This window comes from Hibiscus syriacus, unplaced genomic scaffold, assembly GCF_006381635.1.
Source record: "Hibiscus syriacus cultivar Baekdansim isolate YM2019G1 unplaced genomic scaffold, ASM638163v2 tig00000662_pilon, whole genome shotgun sequence".
In the NCBI taxonomy this organism is placed as follows: Eukaryota; Viridiplantae; Streptophyta; class Magnoliopsida; order Malvales; family Malvaceae; genus Hibiscus; species Hibiscus syriacus.
In genome coordinates, this window is record NW_024061807.1 from 46,110 (window position 1) to 61,588 (window position 15,479).

Below are 15,479 nucleotides of genomic sequence, written 5' to 3' on the forward strand. Positions count from 1 at the left end.
ACCTAACAACATCAATATGTGCATGGAGCATGCTATGGTAGAGGTAACCCTTAGGGTCATGGACCCCTGTGGAGTTCCCTAGCGATGCATACTCTATATCAGCTATATTGGGGTTAATCCCTATAAGCAAAATAAGGGTAGGCATTGACCATGAAAGGTGCAGCGGTATCGGCCAGAAACCCGACAATCGTGCTCATAGTGTGAATAAGCTTCGTAGTAAAGGTCGAAGCCAAAGGCGGGAACGAAGAAGCAAGAACCGCCATGCTACGCGGTGGAGTGACCTCGATCTTACGGTCGAGATCACGTTTTAGTAGCATGCGTGTACACTTAAATGTGTATATATAATGCATATGTCTAGACCATCTAAGGGTTTTCAAATAAAGGAAGGATGCAAATTCATAGCAACAAGTAATTAAATCCAAAGATGATTGCAGCTGCATGCATTGAAATGCTAATCTGTTCATGTCACTCTGCTGTCTGTCATTACAAAATGAGTCTTTATATTCTGTTTACATGAACATCGGAAAACAACTTTGAGCAGTAACTATACCATCAGCATGTAAAAAATTAACCATAATAAAGTTACAGCCGTTTAGGCCTCGTAAACTTTGCATTCCTTATCTGCCGGGTTTGTCTTGCAGTAATCCTCCAAGGAGTCACCGGTTCCGGCTGCGGCAGTGCCGGGCCACTTGGCCGCCACCAAATGTGCCAAATCGACAACCCTTTGGCTGTGCACGCCAGAGAGTAAAAGTTATTGATCTACAAATTCAAATATAAAGATATATAGTCTGTTTATTTCTTGCTTAAAGCTCACCTGTAACCCCATTCATTGTCATACCAGGCCACCACCTTGACCATGTCATCTCCCATGACCATAGTCAAGGAAGAGTCGATGGTGGAGGAGACATCGGAGCACCTAAAGTCCACTGAGACGAGAGGAACATCGCACACTTCCAATACTCCCTTCAATGGTCCCTCGGCAGACTTTCTGAAAGCTGCATTCACGTCTTCAGCCGAAATGCCCTTCTTCTCAACATTCACGACAAGGTCGACAACTGATACATTCGGTGTTGGCACACGAAGTGCGATCCCGTTCAGCTTGCCCTTGAGTTGGGGAAGCACGAGTGACACAGCCTTGGCTGCACCTGTGCTTGTTGGTACAATGTTCAATGCTGCAGCCCTGGCTCTTCTCAAGTCACGGTGCGAAGCATCTAAGAGCCTCTGGACCATCAACATTGTATTTTAGTTTTCTTCTTGCTCAAAGCAATTCATTCGACATATAATTATAAATGGTAATCTAATTGTTATGAATATGCATCGTGTTCGTGTTCGGTTAATTAGTTAGTATGATTACCTGGTCGCCGGTGTAAGAGTGGGTGGTTGTCATTGTACCCTTCACAATGCCTGCAAATTAGAGGTTTTGACAAAGTGAGAAAAGCCCCATCTCCAAAGTTTAAGCTTGTGAAATGATATCTGATTTACCAAACTCTTCATCCATGACTTTCACAAAAGGAGCCAAGCAATTTGTGGTGCATGAAGCATTGCTGCAGTGCAAGCACAAAATGGCAATCAATTTCTAAACCACTAGAACAAATCAAAAACGAGAATGATCGTTGTTACCGCTTTATAAGCAGGAAAAATCCTTAATCGAAACCGACCTGATGATGTTCGCGACCTCGTGGTCGTAATCTCCTTCATTGACTCCAACAACGTAGGTTGGAATATCAGCACCTTTAGCGGGAGCTGTTATGATAACCTTCTTGGCACCAGCTTGTATGTGTTTTCCAGCACCGGGACCGTCTACAAAGACTCCGGTTCCCTGTAAGATGCATGTCAAATTATTCGATTATCATTAAAAAAAAGGTTCCCTGTAGGCCAAATTCTGTTAGCACTAAGACCAACCTCGATAACAATGTCAATGCCAAGTTCAGCCCAAGGAAGCTTGAGAGGGTCTCTGCTAGAGACCACCTTGATGAGCTTACCATCAACACTGATGGTTTCATTGTCAACTATCTTCACATCAGCTTTGAATGTTCCGAGCATCGAGTCGTATTTCAGCAAGTGTGAAGCCTGTATTCATATTGTATACAGCGGTTAATGAACCGAACTAACCGAACCAAACCTCATAGTTAACTCTTCAAAAGCATGACAAGTGAGACAGGGTTACTTACATTCTTAACACCACCACTGTCATTTACGACAACAACCTCGAGGGGAGAGTCCTTCCTGCCATGCCAGCATCGGAGGAAGTTCCTTCCTATACGTCCGAATCCATTGATTGCAACCTTCAGTTTGGCAACTGTTTCTCCCCTAACTAGAGCTGATGATGCACCTACGGCCTAAATTTCAAACAGTTTCATGAATTAACTTGATAAATCACTTGGCAATAGCAAGCATGAACACGTTAAAGACCAGAGAATGAACCTTTGGGGTAAGTTGGGCAGCCAGCACATCGAAAAAGGATGCATCTCTAACGTTCTTGGTGAAGGTGACGCATGAGCTCGATCGAAGACCAGAGAATTCAGCCACATCCAGTCTCTGCACATCGAAACCGAAATGAAAAAAAATCCGAAAACCAAATCAATGGGCAACAAAGAAAACAACAGAGAGACCTTGGAGGAGCATTGAGTGGGGAAGGAGTGAGTGGTCTTAGAAGGAAGCCGAGTTCCGGCAGGGATTCTTGAAGGAGCTAGAGCAGCGTGAGTTGCCATGGCTGATGAGCTGCAATTAAAACTAAAACATCAACTCCCCCTCCACTGGATTATTTATACAGTTGAATTCGGTGTTTTGGGCTGGTACGTTTAAATTATGGTTGAAAGTGAATTAAAAGAATGTGTGGTGAATATGGTTTGTGGTGAGACACAGAGATTATGTGATAAGATTGTGTGGGAGAAGAATGCTCATGATTTGAGCCACAGCTCCTTCATCCGTTGTTAAATCTTTCTCGACTGCACATGCATTATTGCACTGTTTCGGAAATGACCATGTGTTTAATCACGACAAACAAATAATGGGATTTCAACAAAAATCTGCTTGGCGTTTGCGAATGAACGTAACGTGTAGCTTTAAAGCTAGCCCTAGAGAGAGAATGGCCTCAGGCTCAATGGAGCAGTGCCCAAGCTATAATTTTATGGCTATGGGATCATTTTTGGAGTGCGGATACTATTCAGATGCGGGAACGTACACATCATCATTTGATGTTAGAACGATGGATTTATAAAATTACAGAAACGAAAATAAATTATAAAAAAATATAAAGAAAATATTAAATTATGCGAGAATTTAAAATTTTGAAAGCTAACCCTTCGAGCCGGACATCTAAAATTGTAGTTACTTTGAGCATGGGTCATTCATACGCATCATATTGAATTCTGATAAACTCATGTTCGGGCTTTATTAACTTTTTAAGAGAGGGAGAAGCATGCAAAATATTTATTTGAAGTAAGATTGTTCCAAGTAGCAGCAAATTAAGCTCTTTATGAAACAAACATTACAAATTAGAAACACTTCAAATGTTGCTCTCTAAAACTGGTCGAAAACCTTTAACATCTTGCTTTAATGTATGAAAATGTTCTTTTTAAGTATTCGTTATTCGTGTTTCTTCAACCACGTACTGAAAAGACAGAGTTACAGCGTTTGTGAAGAAAATAGGAAAATTACAACAAATTCCCTATTATATCGTAATGATAAACCATTCAAATCATGATGTGAATAGCAAGGCAAATCATATGGCTGCTTCAATTTCATCAGAGCTCACAGCAACTCCATTTGGGGCGTCATCGGATCGAAGCTGACCGGAGACATCGTCAATAGCAGCGTTCAGCTGAGCAATCTTCTCGGTCAGTACCTTTCGTGTTTTCTACACAACAAAGGGCCACTTACTATTCTGCTTTTAAAGCTATACAGCTTAAACAAAACATAAATGCAGGTGCTTCAAATTCAAAGCATATAGTACTCCAATCATTCCAATATTTAGAAGACTGATTCTGTACAGGGTAAGTGCTCACCTCCAAAGCTTTTTCTTCATCGTATATGAATTTAGGCAGTTTCTTCATTAGGTCCTTGCTATCAGCTACAGTTAGTGCCTTGCTGATCTATAGAAGGCAAACGGCAGAATAATCTTACTACATTCCAAAAGAAATAGTCGAACACATAATAGTTCCCACAGTTCCAGTTGTAGGTTTTAGTCATATAAAAGGGTAAAGATCTGAATGATAAAGCTAGTTGATTATGAAACTATAGCCGAAGAGTATGCATAACGGAGTATAATAGGGCCATTTGCAAGGTAATATTCACCTGAGGGGCAAATACACAACCAAGTGCACCAACCACGAGCCCTCCCAAAACAAAACCCCCAACAAAGGCGCTTGAACTGCTTGACCTTCCACCATCACTGTAAGAACATACGAAGCAGACAACATAAAAGAGGGAATGGAATACATGCGCACACACACATACAAACTTAAGTATTCACTTGCTAGTACTTCTTTCAGCAGCTCCTAGTTACGAGAATATGAACTGTTAGTCAAATACTATCATGCATTCCTTGGCTTTAAATTGCCCCAAAGACAATACCTGTACGAAGCCTGAACAGTGAGTGCCCTACTAGAAGTAGAAAGATGCAGTTTCCTTAAATTGTTAGAATTGAATGCCAAATTGGTGCGGTTGGCACTCCCAAAGTTTTGACACCTTAGATGAGAACCTAGCAAAACAAAATGTGCAGGGAAGGTAACGAACAACCTTTTAAAAACCAAATGGATGGTTCACTGGCAAATGTACAAAATATAGCTCACATGGAACGGAAATCGGAGTTAATGTCAGCTTATTGCAAAGGTCGAGTACCACAAAGAGAAAAGGTAAACAATCTTATGATCTCAAAGGATGAACAATACCAAGACAATGATGCTATGATCCGATAAAACTCCGAAATCAGAAATGTGAATTAATGTTAAACCCAGATTTTTGCCACAAAAGACGTAAAGTGCTGAACTATAATGAACATCAAGATTAACAATTAATTTCCCCCAAAGCACTCCTAAAATTCCTAGCATTTGGAGTCAATACTACCTTAGGATTAATGGCATGCCAAGTAAAATTTTTTCAAAGAATATGCTGAGAAATAATAATCAAGTAAATCACAAACCATTTTTGTTGAAATAAGTGAGTAGCGATCTAAAGTTTGCAATAAGTGAAAGCAATTTGAAAAATAAGGGGGGTTGAAGTTGAAGCACTCAAATAAATGCAAGCCAAATAAAATTTAAAAGTAAAAGACATCAAGCATATTCAACTGCAGAAGAAACTACATTTAGCTAATTACTTTAGAATCAATAAAGCCTCAAAGGATCACTGTTCTAAGACCCGTCAACAGATTCAACACTGAGAAACGAATCTCGTTACAAGGAAACAGCGAGCATGGATGCATGTGTTCATATGATCTTTTTTTCAAACCATACCCCATTAAACATAAAAGAAGTTAAAAGGATTGTTTCAATTACAATGAATCCACAACAATAAAATAAATAAAAAGTATATGAACAAAGAGAGAAAAGAGAAAGGAAATGTTACCAGAAAATAGTTGGGTTGGAGGATTTGTTGATGAAACCAAGGAATTTGAAAGGATAGACATTTTGCAAGAAATGAAACGGGGACAGTTGAGCGTTTGAGGTAAACAAAATAAATAAACCCAACCCAGTAGCCACTTCCTCCTGAGTTGTGACTAGAGTGAGCGAGTTCGATTATCTATGCTGCCCTTGTCCAACAGCCTCGAGCTTGACGACCAAATTTCACCGTGGATCCGCTGCTCTCCTTTCGGCCCAATCTCTTATTGGACCGGTTCCTTCTAACCCTCAAAATTTTTTTCTTGATAAACTATTCTTTTAATTTCAATCTCTCTTATTTTAATTATAAATATTTTTAAAAAATGTTTTAATAATTTATGTAATTAGTTTATTATATTTTAATTACTGGTCAGTTAACTCTCAAATATATTAATGTGAGTTCAGGATTACTTCAAATTAAAAGAAAAATAATTTTTGATCAAAATTTGTAAAGTGAACTTGTGCTAATAACATACTCTAAATTTTCAACAATTTCTCTAATATTAATACTAGAAATCTTCAAAATATTAGAGAAATGAAACTTTCGATCAAGCCGGGGTCGGGCGACGGTAGAGCCAGAGCTAGTGTTGGGTCCGCATTGAGTGCCGAGTATTGGGGGCGAGGGATCGCCTCGGCCGCGTTGAGGATGGCGGTTTATGATGTGTTTTCGGTGTTTGAAGGGGTGGTAAGGCTTGAAGCTTTGGTAGAGGTGGAGAACGTAGGGTCCCAAAGGGTGTTGGAGAAGGTCGGGTTTGTTAAAGAAGGGCTGCTAAGGAAGTATGGATTTTGTAAAGGGGAAATCAGAGGCATGATCGTCTGCAGCTTCTTATCCACAGATACAATCACTTGATGGATGTTCCAAACTGAGATTATGTACTTTGGGCCACATATATTATCCACATATTTAATGTTTCAATGAGTGAGTCTCAATCGTTTCATCTAAAGATTAAAAAAATTAGACTTATATTTAAATTATATATTTTATTTATTTCCTGTAATTAAAATTTTTCTTAGTTAAAGTAAATGTTTATGCACGAATCAAACAATATACGTGGTAAAGGAATTATTTTATTCCTTGAAGTATCAAATTCGAGCACTATAAATATTAGGAGTGTGTGCATTCTATGTCAAATGATGAACAATTATCTTTTAACAGATATTATCTTTTAATTATCTCTTATTAATAAAAAAAAGTAAATGTTTATCATTTTTAATGTTATTATTTAAAGTGTTTGTTGATTAAGATCATTAAAAAATCCGTGAAACATTCAAAACATGATACCAAGTGTGTTTGAAAATTTAAAAAAAATAAAAAGAAATCAAATTATTATTTAAAAATCTAAAATTTCTCTAAATTTTAAAAAAGAAAAATCTAAACTTTTAGGATTTTTAATTCCAAAGTTTCATTATCGTTGTCGGTTACACCAAATGACAACCCACCAATCATCCCCATTGACCGGCCACCCCTTTATCATCGCTCGATCCCCAACTTTTTAATATCTAAACATTTAATTATTTTCTTCGTTCTCGCGTCGTTCTTCTCTCTTATCGTTGTTGATTATGAGCTTTTGACAGAAGATGAAGGGATTAGGAATTTAGGCATTTATGTTTAAGGATTTAAGAGATTGAGACAGAGACAAAATGATAATCGGTCAGTGGAGGGACGATGACGGATAATAAAACTTTAGAATTAAGAATTTTAAGAATTTGAGATTTTGTTGTTGATATTCTTGAGAGATTTTAGGATCATCTTAAAAATAATTCTAATTTTTAAAAATATATTCATACAAATGAGGCGATCCCATCATATCTAGCAACAGAGATATGAATTTATACAATAATATCATTAAGACGACCTGAACACATTGACCAACACCAACGTTGTCCTTTCCCTGTCGGAAGTAACCACGCAAATTATGACAAAGCATTTGTTTATAGCCAAAGACCGCGTCTCAAATGAAGAGGAAAAAAAACATAAGCTACCACTTGCATTTATAGGCTTCTGCCTTATTACATTCTTGTTAATTTTTGCGAAAATGGCTGTCGATTACAGTAAGGAAAGGTCGCTGGAGGAAACCCCGACATGGGCTGTTGCGGTTGTGTGCGCAATATTTGTGATCATTTCAATACTGATAGAACATGGGATTCATTCTCTGGGAAAGGTGATTAAACATTAATTACTTTATTACTGTCTACTCTAAACTTATGTTTCTGCTAATATTTGTGATTATAAAACCTTGTACTGGTTTCAAAAACGCCAGAAGAAAGCCATGATGGAAGCTTTGGAGAATATCAAAGCTGGTTAGTCTTTTATTTATTTATTTATGCACAGCCCTAGAAAACAAGAATAAAGCAAGAGGAGAAGGATCCGTGGGGATGAACAGCCATGCGTCGCCGTCCATGAGCGTCGACACCACGACGAGCCAAGGCACATCGCCCTTACACTTGTTACACAATCACAAACATCGGTCCACCGCTGTCGATCAAACGGACGGCGTTCTCAATTCTCCCACACATTGCAACTACGCTTACCCCTCCGATACGGAAATTTCTGATGTCGAGGTTTTTTCTCGTCCTCCTCGTCATGCGACGCCACCACTTGATCATCATCATCAACACCAACAACATACTGTTGATTTTTCTTTTGTCGAGCCTTGATTTTAATTCACTGGTTTCATTGTAATCTAAAAACAAATATTAAAAATTCTTGATTAATTTGTCTACTGGTATTTCAATCAACTGGTAGACTAACAACTCAAATACTGATTATCAATATGAAAAAAATTAATCAGACGCATCACGGTTGTGAAATGCTTGGATTGCAACACGGCTGTGAAATGCTTGGAAGACCCTCACAGGCTTCATGAACAACCCATCATCAGATGCATTCGCAACCTTCTTAACCGTCACCTTCAAGCATATCCCCCGTGGTAGAAATCGTCTGGCCGATACGATAGCCAAACTGGCCAGCCATAACCATCGGGGGCTTTTTGTTCTGCATCAACCAACGCAGGAGCTTCAAAATCTCCTAACTTCGATCGTTCCAACCTGAGTGAACGGTGTAATCACTGACTCAACTCTTCTTTTCAACCAAAATAAATAAATAAATATACACAGGAGTTTATGTTTGATACAACACTCATAGTACCATACTTGTTCATGTTTTCTCGATACGATAGATAAAAGGTTGAATTACAAATTACATCACTCAATCTTTTTCTTACTTCTATTTAGGTCACTGAAGATACTAATTTTTTTACCCATATCATTATCATTATTATTATTATTATTATTATTATCATCATTATTATTATTATTATTATTATTATTATTATTATTATCATTATTATTATTATTATTAAATATATTAAATATATATATAAATAATAATTACAGACCAATTACAACTGGACCGGCCCAGTTACAAACAAACCAGAACCGGTCCAGATCAAACCAGAAACCCTAAACATTTGGGGGTTTCAGTTAGGGTTTCCTAACCCTAATCTAACCAGCCGCCTCAGCTTGCTGCCGTTGGATCTGGCAAGATCCAACGGTCCAGATGGCTCCAGATGGAAACCCTAGGGTCTGATACCCTAGGGCCACGCGGCTGCCGACACTCTTTCGCCGCCTCCGCCGCTGCCACGTCCCAACCGAAGACTCCAGAAGCTAGAACACCCGTCCACGCCATAGCTACAGGGTGAGTCACCACTGGCAGTCCGATGACTCACCGAGACCCCCTCTTCGGACCAGTCCGATGGCCACACCGGTGGTGGCTATAAAAGCCACCACCCGAACTGAAAAAAAAAAGGAGAGAGAGACAGAGACTACACAGGAAACCGAGAGAGATACAAAGAAAGATACTAAAAACTACCAACGATCTCAACAATCAGTAGCAAAGAAACAGAAAAGAAAGAAAAGAAGAGAAAGACTTACCGAGGAAGCCAAACGCCGGATCTCATCAAAACCTTCGAAAAAACCGAAGGTATTCTTTTTAGATTTGCTCCGATTGGGAGCGTTTAACGGAAAAGAGCATCGGAACCGTCATTAGGACGGTCCGATCTATGTTTAGATGTAAAAAAAAATTTTCCGGCCACCGGAGACGGTGGCCGGCGGCGGTGGTTGACGGCGGACGAACGCCGACTGACGGCTGCCGGCCGACTGGCTTCTCTCTGTTCTAGAGAAGCGAGAGAAATTTTTTCTCTCAAAGAAGAGAGAGAGAGGAGAAGTAGAAATGAAGACTGGCCCTTCGGGCCAGCCGGTTTGGACCTTTTATAGTCCTTCCCAAACGACGTCATTTCGGGAAGGACTATGCGCGTAATTAGATAATAGTTAAACCCCGTCCGCCGTCCTCCTAATTTGTAAACATTACATTTTAGTCACTAAATCGATTTTAATATTTTTAATTCAGTCTTCGAATTTCAATTTATTCATTTTAGTCCTTTTTATTAAAATAATATATTTAGGATAAATAACAGAATTAATCCCTTAATTTTAATAAATAATATTTTAATCCTAGTTTATATTTTTAATTTATTTATTATAATATCCGAATTTTAGATGATTTTATTTTAGTCACTAAATTATTAAAGAAAATAACATATTTAATCCCTATAATTTTGATTATTATGAATTAGATTTAATTTTATTTTACTGTAATTTAGTCAGTTATTTTATATGTTTCATTTATTTTATTGTTTTTAAATATTGTTTTAGTAGTATTTTTATTTTTATTTTTTATATGAATAAATATTTTTATATTTCATAATATATATATAATAAATAGTAATTTTTAAATATTTATTTTAATATCGAAGAAAAGGGACAGTCTTAATACAACTGGATGTCCTATTCGATATTTTAAAATTAAAAAGTAAACAATATTATTAAATTAATATTTATCAATATCAAAGAAAAGAGCTGTCTTAAGGCACCTAGAAGTTCTTTTCTGATATTTTTAAATAATAAATATTTTTTATATAATTTGAAATAGAATTATAAATTAAATATATTTTTGAATTTTTAAAATTTTAATAATAGAGACAATTTATAATTAAAAAGTACCAATTTTGGGCGTTGTAGGGGTGATAATCCTTCCCTAAACGTAACCGACCACGAATCCCTTTTTATTATTAAAAGAACGAATTTTTGGTTAAACGCAGATCAATTTATCTTTTAATTGATGTTTCTTAAAAACCTTTTAAAAGATATTTTTAGGTATTCGACCTACCTGACCCAAAAGGCCGATGGCGACTCCCAAATTATTTTCAAAACCATTTATTCACATCAATTTCCCCCCAAAATAAATATTCGTGCCCGGACGAAAACCGGTTACGACAGCTTGGCGACTCCGCTGGGGACTCGGTCAAACTTTTAAAAATCAATTATAAATTGTCTCTATTAATTAAAAATTAAAATTCATATATTTAATTTTTAATTCTTTCTTTTCAATTTTTTTATTTATTTATTATTTTATATAATTATATGTTTTTTTTTATTTGCAAGTATTTATTATTTATTTTTCTGTCAGGTATGAACATTTCTCCTCACACACAACACTTGCATTGCATAACATAAAACTCTATAATTGAGTTGTCCCTTTAAGCGGGAGTGAAAGCGTCTTCGTGAGAATTTATTCTCCGTGTCAGACCTAGCAAGTAACTTTCGGGGTTCATATGCTCTATGTCTTCGTGAGAATTTATTCTCCTGTCAGGCATAGAGAAATGTATCCCCTCGAATTGAACTCGATCCACTTTAGTCTGTGATGGACTAGGAGGGTTAGCAACCCAGGGGGCACTAACAAGGACAATTCGGGTACCTTGATTCTTAGATCTGAAACCCTGCATATAAGAACCTTAGAAACTCTTCCGATCAGAAGTCATGCCGAAATTTTGTCCAAAATAGGTGTACACAGGAGAAATGAATTCTAAACTTTCTTGTTTATTTATTTCTTTACTGATTAATTACATGTATAGTTAAATTATTTAAATTTAGAAAAGCATGTTTAAATAAAGAATATTTATGTAATTTATTATTAAATTCTTTATTATGTAAACTAACTTATTTTCTTTTTTTTTGTGTTCTTTATTTTCTGTTTGCATTGCATCATACAGGATAAAAGACATTGATCCTTGTGTTAATTGTCTCATTGGAAAGCTTCATCTATGGATAAAGTGTTCAAATCAAGTAATTCTAAACTCAGAAGTAAGACAGTGGGCTGAGGCTTACAAAGACAAGAAGGAGACAGTCTGCAGGATGATTATGTATCTGACTTGGCCAGTTAGCTCCAGTTTCACTAAAAGAAATGATATGCAATTTGCGAAGCATTTGGGAAAGTTGGGATTCAAACAAAAAATTGCAGTTTTATCAGATTTACGGAGACATCCCATATTTGCTCTATGTTGAAGTTGATGATGAATTACTCAGAGCCATAATTCAATTCTGGAATCCAGGGTACAATTGCTTCACTCTCAATAAGGAAGACTTGGTCCCTACTATTGAAGAATACACAACTTTGCTACATATCGAAGAGGCTTTGGAGAATCGAATCTATTCAAAGTCAATTAAAACTCAACCCTTTCGAGTTAAATTAGCAAAGATTGTCGGGGTACGAGAAGAATGGGTAGCAGCCCGTACAAAACAAAAAGGCGAAAGCGAAGGCATTGCTTGGACCAACATTAAAGAACTTATTCAGAGCCATCCAGACTCTAAAGTACGATTCGATTTATTTGCTCTGGGTATATATGGTCATCTTCCCAAAAGTATTGGGATATGTTGAAGCAGTGGTAGATTTGTTTGAACAGCTACCGAAAAAGATTAATCCTGCTTCTGCAATTCTAGCAGAAACCTTCAGATCGTTAAATGCTTGTAGAAAGTTAGGAGGTGGACGATTCTCAGGGTACTCAGTTATATGTTTGGATCCGTAGTCATTTCTGGAGGACAGAAAAGGTTTCATACCGACGTTTTAATACGGATTACTCACCATTAAAGAATTTCTGGAGCAGGAATGGCCGAAAGAAATTAAGAAAGATATGTGGATTAATGCCTTTCAAAATCTGCAAAGCAATGATGTGGTTTGGCGAGCCCCATGGCAAATCCAAAGGGAATTCTTTTACAAATGGAGATTACAACTGGATAATGTTACTCGGATTATGGGGAGGAATTGGGTATGCACCACTTCTAGTCATAAGACAGTATGAAGGTCGTCAATTTGTACCTGTCACTGCTGGGTTACAGTCATCTGAATTCGCATTCCACAGCAAAAATTATAAAAGAAGTATCATGGAAGCCGTTACAGCTTGGAAAACAACTTTTTGCATCCGAGCTAAAGCAGCAAAAGAAATGTTAACTCCTGATTATGAAGAATGGAGATCTGTCAGAAAAAACGAAATATTCCTCTACCAGATCAAAATGAGGATATCTCTATGGAAGATCGCATTAAGGTGGTTCCGTCAGAGATTGAAATCTTGAGAGCTGAGTTTGAAGCAGAAAGAGAATGCTGGTCGAAAGAATTAGAGCAAATGAGACAAGATAAAGCTATGTTGGGGGTTGACATTGACTTTCATTCATCACAATGTGCAATGTTTGAGAAAAGATAAAGAAAAAGGTGAGGATGAGTACAGAGCCTTACAGAAAATTACCAGGTTATATAATCCCGGAAAGCATCAGGATCAAGCCAAACAACAATACAGATGACCAGAGAATTGAACATTGAGAAAAGACGAGTTGAAGATCTGAAAGGAAAGAATAGCTGTCTACTCAAAAGCCTTGAAAAAGGAAAGCAAAAATGGAAGATTTTGAGGTCGACAGAAGAGAGCGAATTATAAAACATAAGGCTGAACACCGTGAGATCAATGAAATGCAAAGAGAAAAAGATCGAGCCAAAGATTTAGAAGAAATGAAGAATGACATCTTTGATAAATTTGAAGGCGAGAAAAATATCATGTTCAAGGGATTTGAATCTGAAATGAACCAGTTGATTGCCGAACTTGAAGTCAGAGGCCAAAAGATGGAAGAATCCAATATTGAAAAGAAAAATGGGAGCTAGAAAGAAAAATTTCAACACCAGACTTGAGGTAGAGCAGGAGGTGGCTAGCAATTGGATGCAAAGATGCAGAAAACAAGGATGTTCAAATCCAAAGCTTAATCAAAGAACACAAGAAGCACGAACAAAACTTGAAGAAGATTTGGATCAGTCTAGAAATAAAACTCAGAGTTTAATGCTTACATTTTGCAACTTGAAGATCATTGTTTCAAGAAAAGGTTCGTCTAGGACCTAATGATCTCAAAGAAAGTAATGAGGAAAATGCTTCACTGCGAAGAGCATTAGAGATCTTGAAAAAATTCTGCACAATTGTCAAGTCAGAATCCTGAGTTAGAGCAAACTCTTGAAGAACAAATGAACATGGCAAAAGTCACTATTTCTATGTAGAAGAAGTGAAGAAAGAAGTAATATGGTGTTCGAGGCCATGGTTCAAATGAGCGAAGTTGCCAGATATGTTGGGAATAGCTGTGAGCCAAATAATTGAGCATCAAGTTGATCCAGTTCTAGATGTGGAAAGAAGGTGTCATGTTAATGAAAGAAATTATAGAGCTAATAGGAAAGCTATGCCTTATCTGTAGTTATGAACTATTATAAAGAAACTTTTGTATGCCAATGAAAGTTGTTCTATGACAGTTAACTTTTTGGATCAATGTTTTTTACATACATGCATTTTGCATACATTCATCATTCATTCATAATTTTCGCTATGAATTATTATTTTATTATTAAGATAAAATTTATTAATTAAAATTTGAAAAATAATATTAAAAGATTTCTAATCGCAGTTATGGCCAAAAGAGAAATACTACATCACTATGGTACTAGACAAGCTACTAAGAGAATTATGGAGGATAAAATACAGCGTATTGAGGAACAGCATCATAAAGAACAAGAAGAAATGAGAATGAAGCTCGAAAAAATTGAAGCCAGTATTGCAAATTCACAAGACAGTATGATGAAGAAAAATAGGACATGTTTAAAAGGCAGGCTATCAGTGGAAAAATGCTGAAAATCCTGTATCTTTGATCAAGAACCTATGTATCCTCTAGATTTTCCACCAGAACCAATTTATCACTCTGGTACTACACCTATACAAATCAATGCTCGTACATCTGCATTACAAGAAACCAAACCACATGAAGATCAACAAGTGGATCCTGCCTCTTCAAGCAAAATTTCGCTTTTATCGATGTGAAAATAGGGGATCTTAATACTGACATTTGATCCCAGATTTGAATGAGCTGAATGAGAAACAAAAAGTAAATGAAGAACTGATCAGACAGATCAAGAGCTTAGAAGAACGAATGAAATCTGTGGAAAAACAGAATCATTCTATGGGTTTGATGCTAGTGAGTTGAGTTTGGTTCCAGACCTATCCTCCCCATCAAGTTCAAAGCTCCGAATTTGATAAATATGACGGTACTACATGCCCTTCATCCCACATTACTATGTTTTGTCGAAGATGGCAGGATATGTGAAGGACGAGAAATTGTTAATTCACTGCTTTCAGGATAGTTTGACAGGACCGGCTTTAAAATGGTATACTCAATTGACCAAAACTAACATTAGATCTTGGAAAGATTTGGCTAAAGCATTTTAGAGCAGTATCGCCATGTAACAGACATGGTCCTGATAGATGGACTCTCCAAAATTTGGAGAAAAAGAATAACGAACATTCAGACAGTATGCCCAGAGATGGCGTGACACTGCGGCCCAAGTTCAACCACCTTTGTCAGAAAAAGGCCACAGTAATATTTGTTCATACCTTGAAGGCTCCTTATTTAAATCATCTAATGGGGAACAACCAGAAATTTTGTAGATTTGGTCATTTATGGAGAACT

General features: G+C 37.0%; 3 protein-coding genes across 3 annotated transcripts; 1 reads left to right on the top strand and 2 right to left on the bottom strand.

The window, feature by feature from the left end:
• Positions 1 to 443: 443 nt before the first annotated feature.
• On the bottom strand, positions 444 to 2,835 carry LOC120209850 (glyceraldehyde-3-phosphate dehydrogenase B, chloroplastic). Its single transcript, XM_039208744.1, has 10 exons — positions 2,613 to 2,835; positions 2,425 to 2,538; positions 2,172 to 2,339; positions 1,903 to 2,070; positions 1,659 to 1,819; positions 1,483 to 1,544; positions 1,355 to 1,404; positions 815 to 1,221; positions 585 to 728; positions 444 to 527 (listed from the first exon to the last, which is right to left on the bottom strand). Exons 1-9 carry the CDS (start codon positions 2,709 to 2,711, stop codon positions 593 to 595), a joined length of 1,365 nt encoding a protein of 454 aa, XP_039064675.1. The 5' UTR covers positions 2,712 to 2,835; the 3' UTR covers positions 444 to 527; positions 585 to 592.
• Positions 2,836 to 3,698: 863 nt separating this feature from the next.
• LOC120209740 lies at positions 3,699 to 5,750 on the bottom strand. Its single transcript, XM_039208666.1, has 5 exons — positions 5,566 to 5,750; positions 4,576 to 4,702; positions 4,297 to 4,393; positions 4,008 to 4,094; positions 3,699 to 3,859 (listed from the first exon to the last, which is right to left on the bottom strand). The coding sequence occupies exons 1-5, from the start codon at positions 5,624 to 5,626 to the stop codon at positions 3,725 to 3,727; spliced, it is 507 nt and encodes a 168-aa protein (XP_039064597.1). The 5' UTR covers positions 5,627 to 5,750; the 3' UTR covers positions 3,699 to 3,724.
• A 382-nt stretch (positions 5,751 to 6,132) lies between these two features.
• On the top strand, positions 6,133 to 6,447 carry LOC120209779. The gene has a single exon (XM_039208696.1). The coding sequence runs from the start codon at positions 6,133 to 6,135 to the stop codon at positions 6,445 to 6,447; it is 315 nt and encodes a 104-aa protein (XP_039064627.1).
• Positions 6,448 to 15,479: the final 9,032 nt, after the last annotated feature.

Bases quoted from the DNA above. Each gene is read 5' to 3' on its own strand.
- LOC120209850 (XM_039208744.1), bottom strand. From the start codon at position 2,711: ATGGCAACTCACGCTGCTCTAGCTCCTTCAAGAATCCCTGCCGGAACT. The intron at 2,539-2,612 runs GTCTCTCTGTTG...TTCGATGTGCAG, and splicing joins CCACTCAATGCTCCTCCAAG to AGACTGGATGTGGCTGAATT. The intron at 1,545-1,658 runs GTCGGTTTCGAT...CTTGCACTGCAG, and splicing joins GAGGTCGCGAACATCATCAG to CAATGCTTCATGCACCACAA.
- LOC120209779 (XM_039208696.1), top strand. From the start codon at position 6,133: ATGAAACTTTCGATCAAGCCGGGGTCGGGCGACGGTAGAGCCAGAGCT.
- LOC120209740 (XM_039208666.1), bottom strand. From the start codon at position 5,626: ATGTCTATCCTTTCAAATTCCTTGGTTTCATCAACAAATCCTCCAACC. The intron at 4,394-4,575 runs GTATTGTCTTTG...ATGTTCTTACAG, and splicing joins ACTGTTCAGGCTTCGTACAG to TGATGGTGGAAGGTCAAGCA. The intron at 4,095-4,296 runs GTGAATATTACC...TGCCTTCTATAG, and splicing joins GTTGTGTATTTGCCCCTCAG to ATCAGCAAGGCACTAACTGT.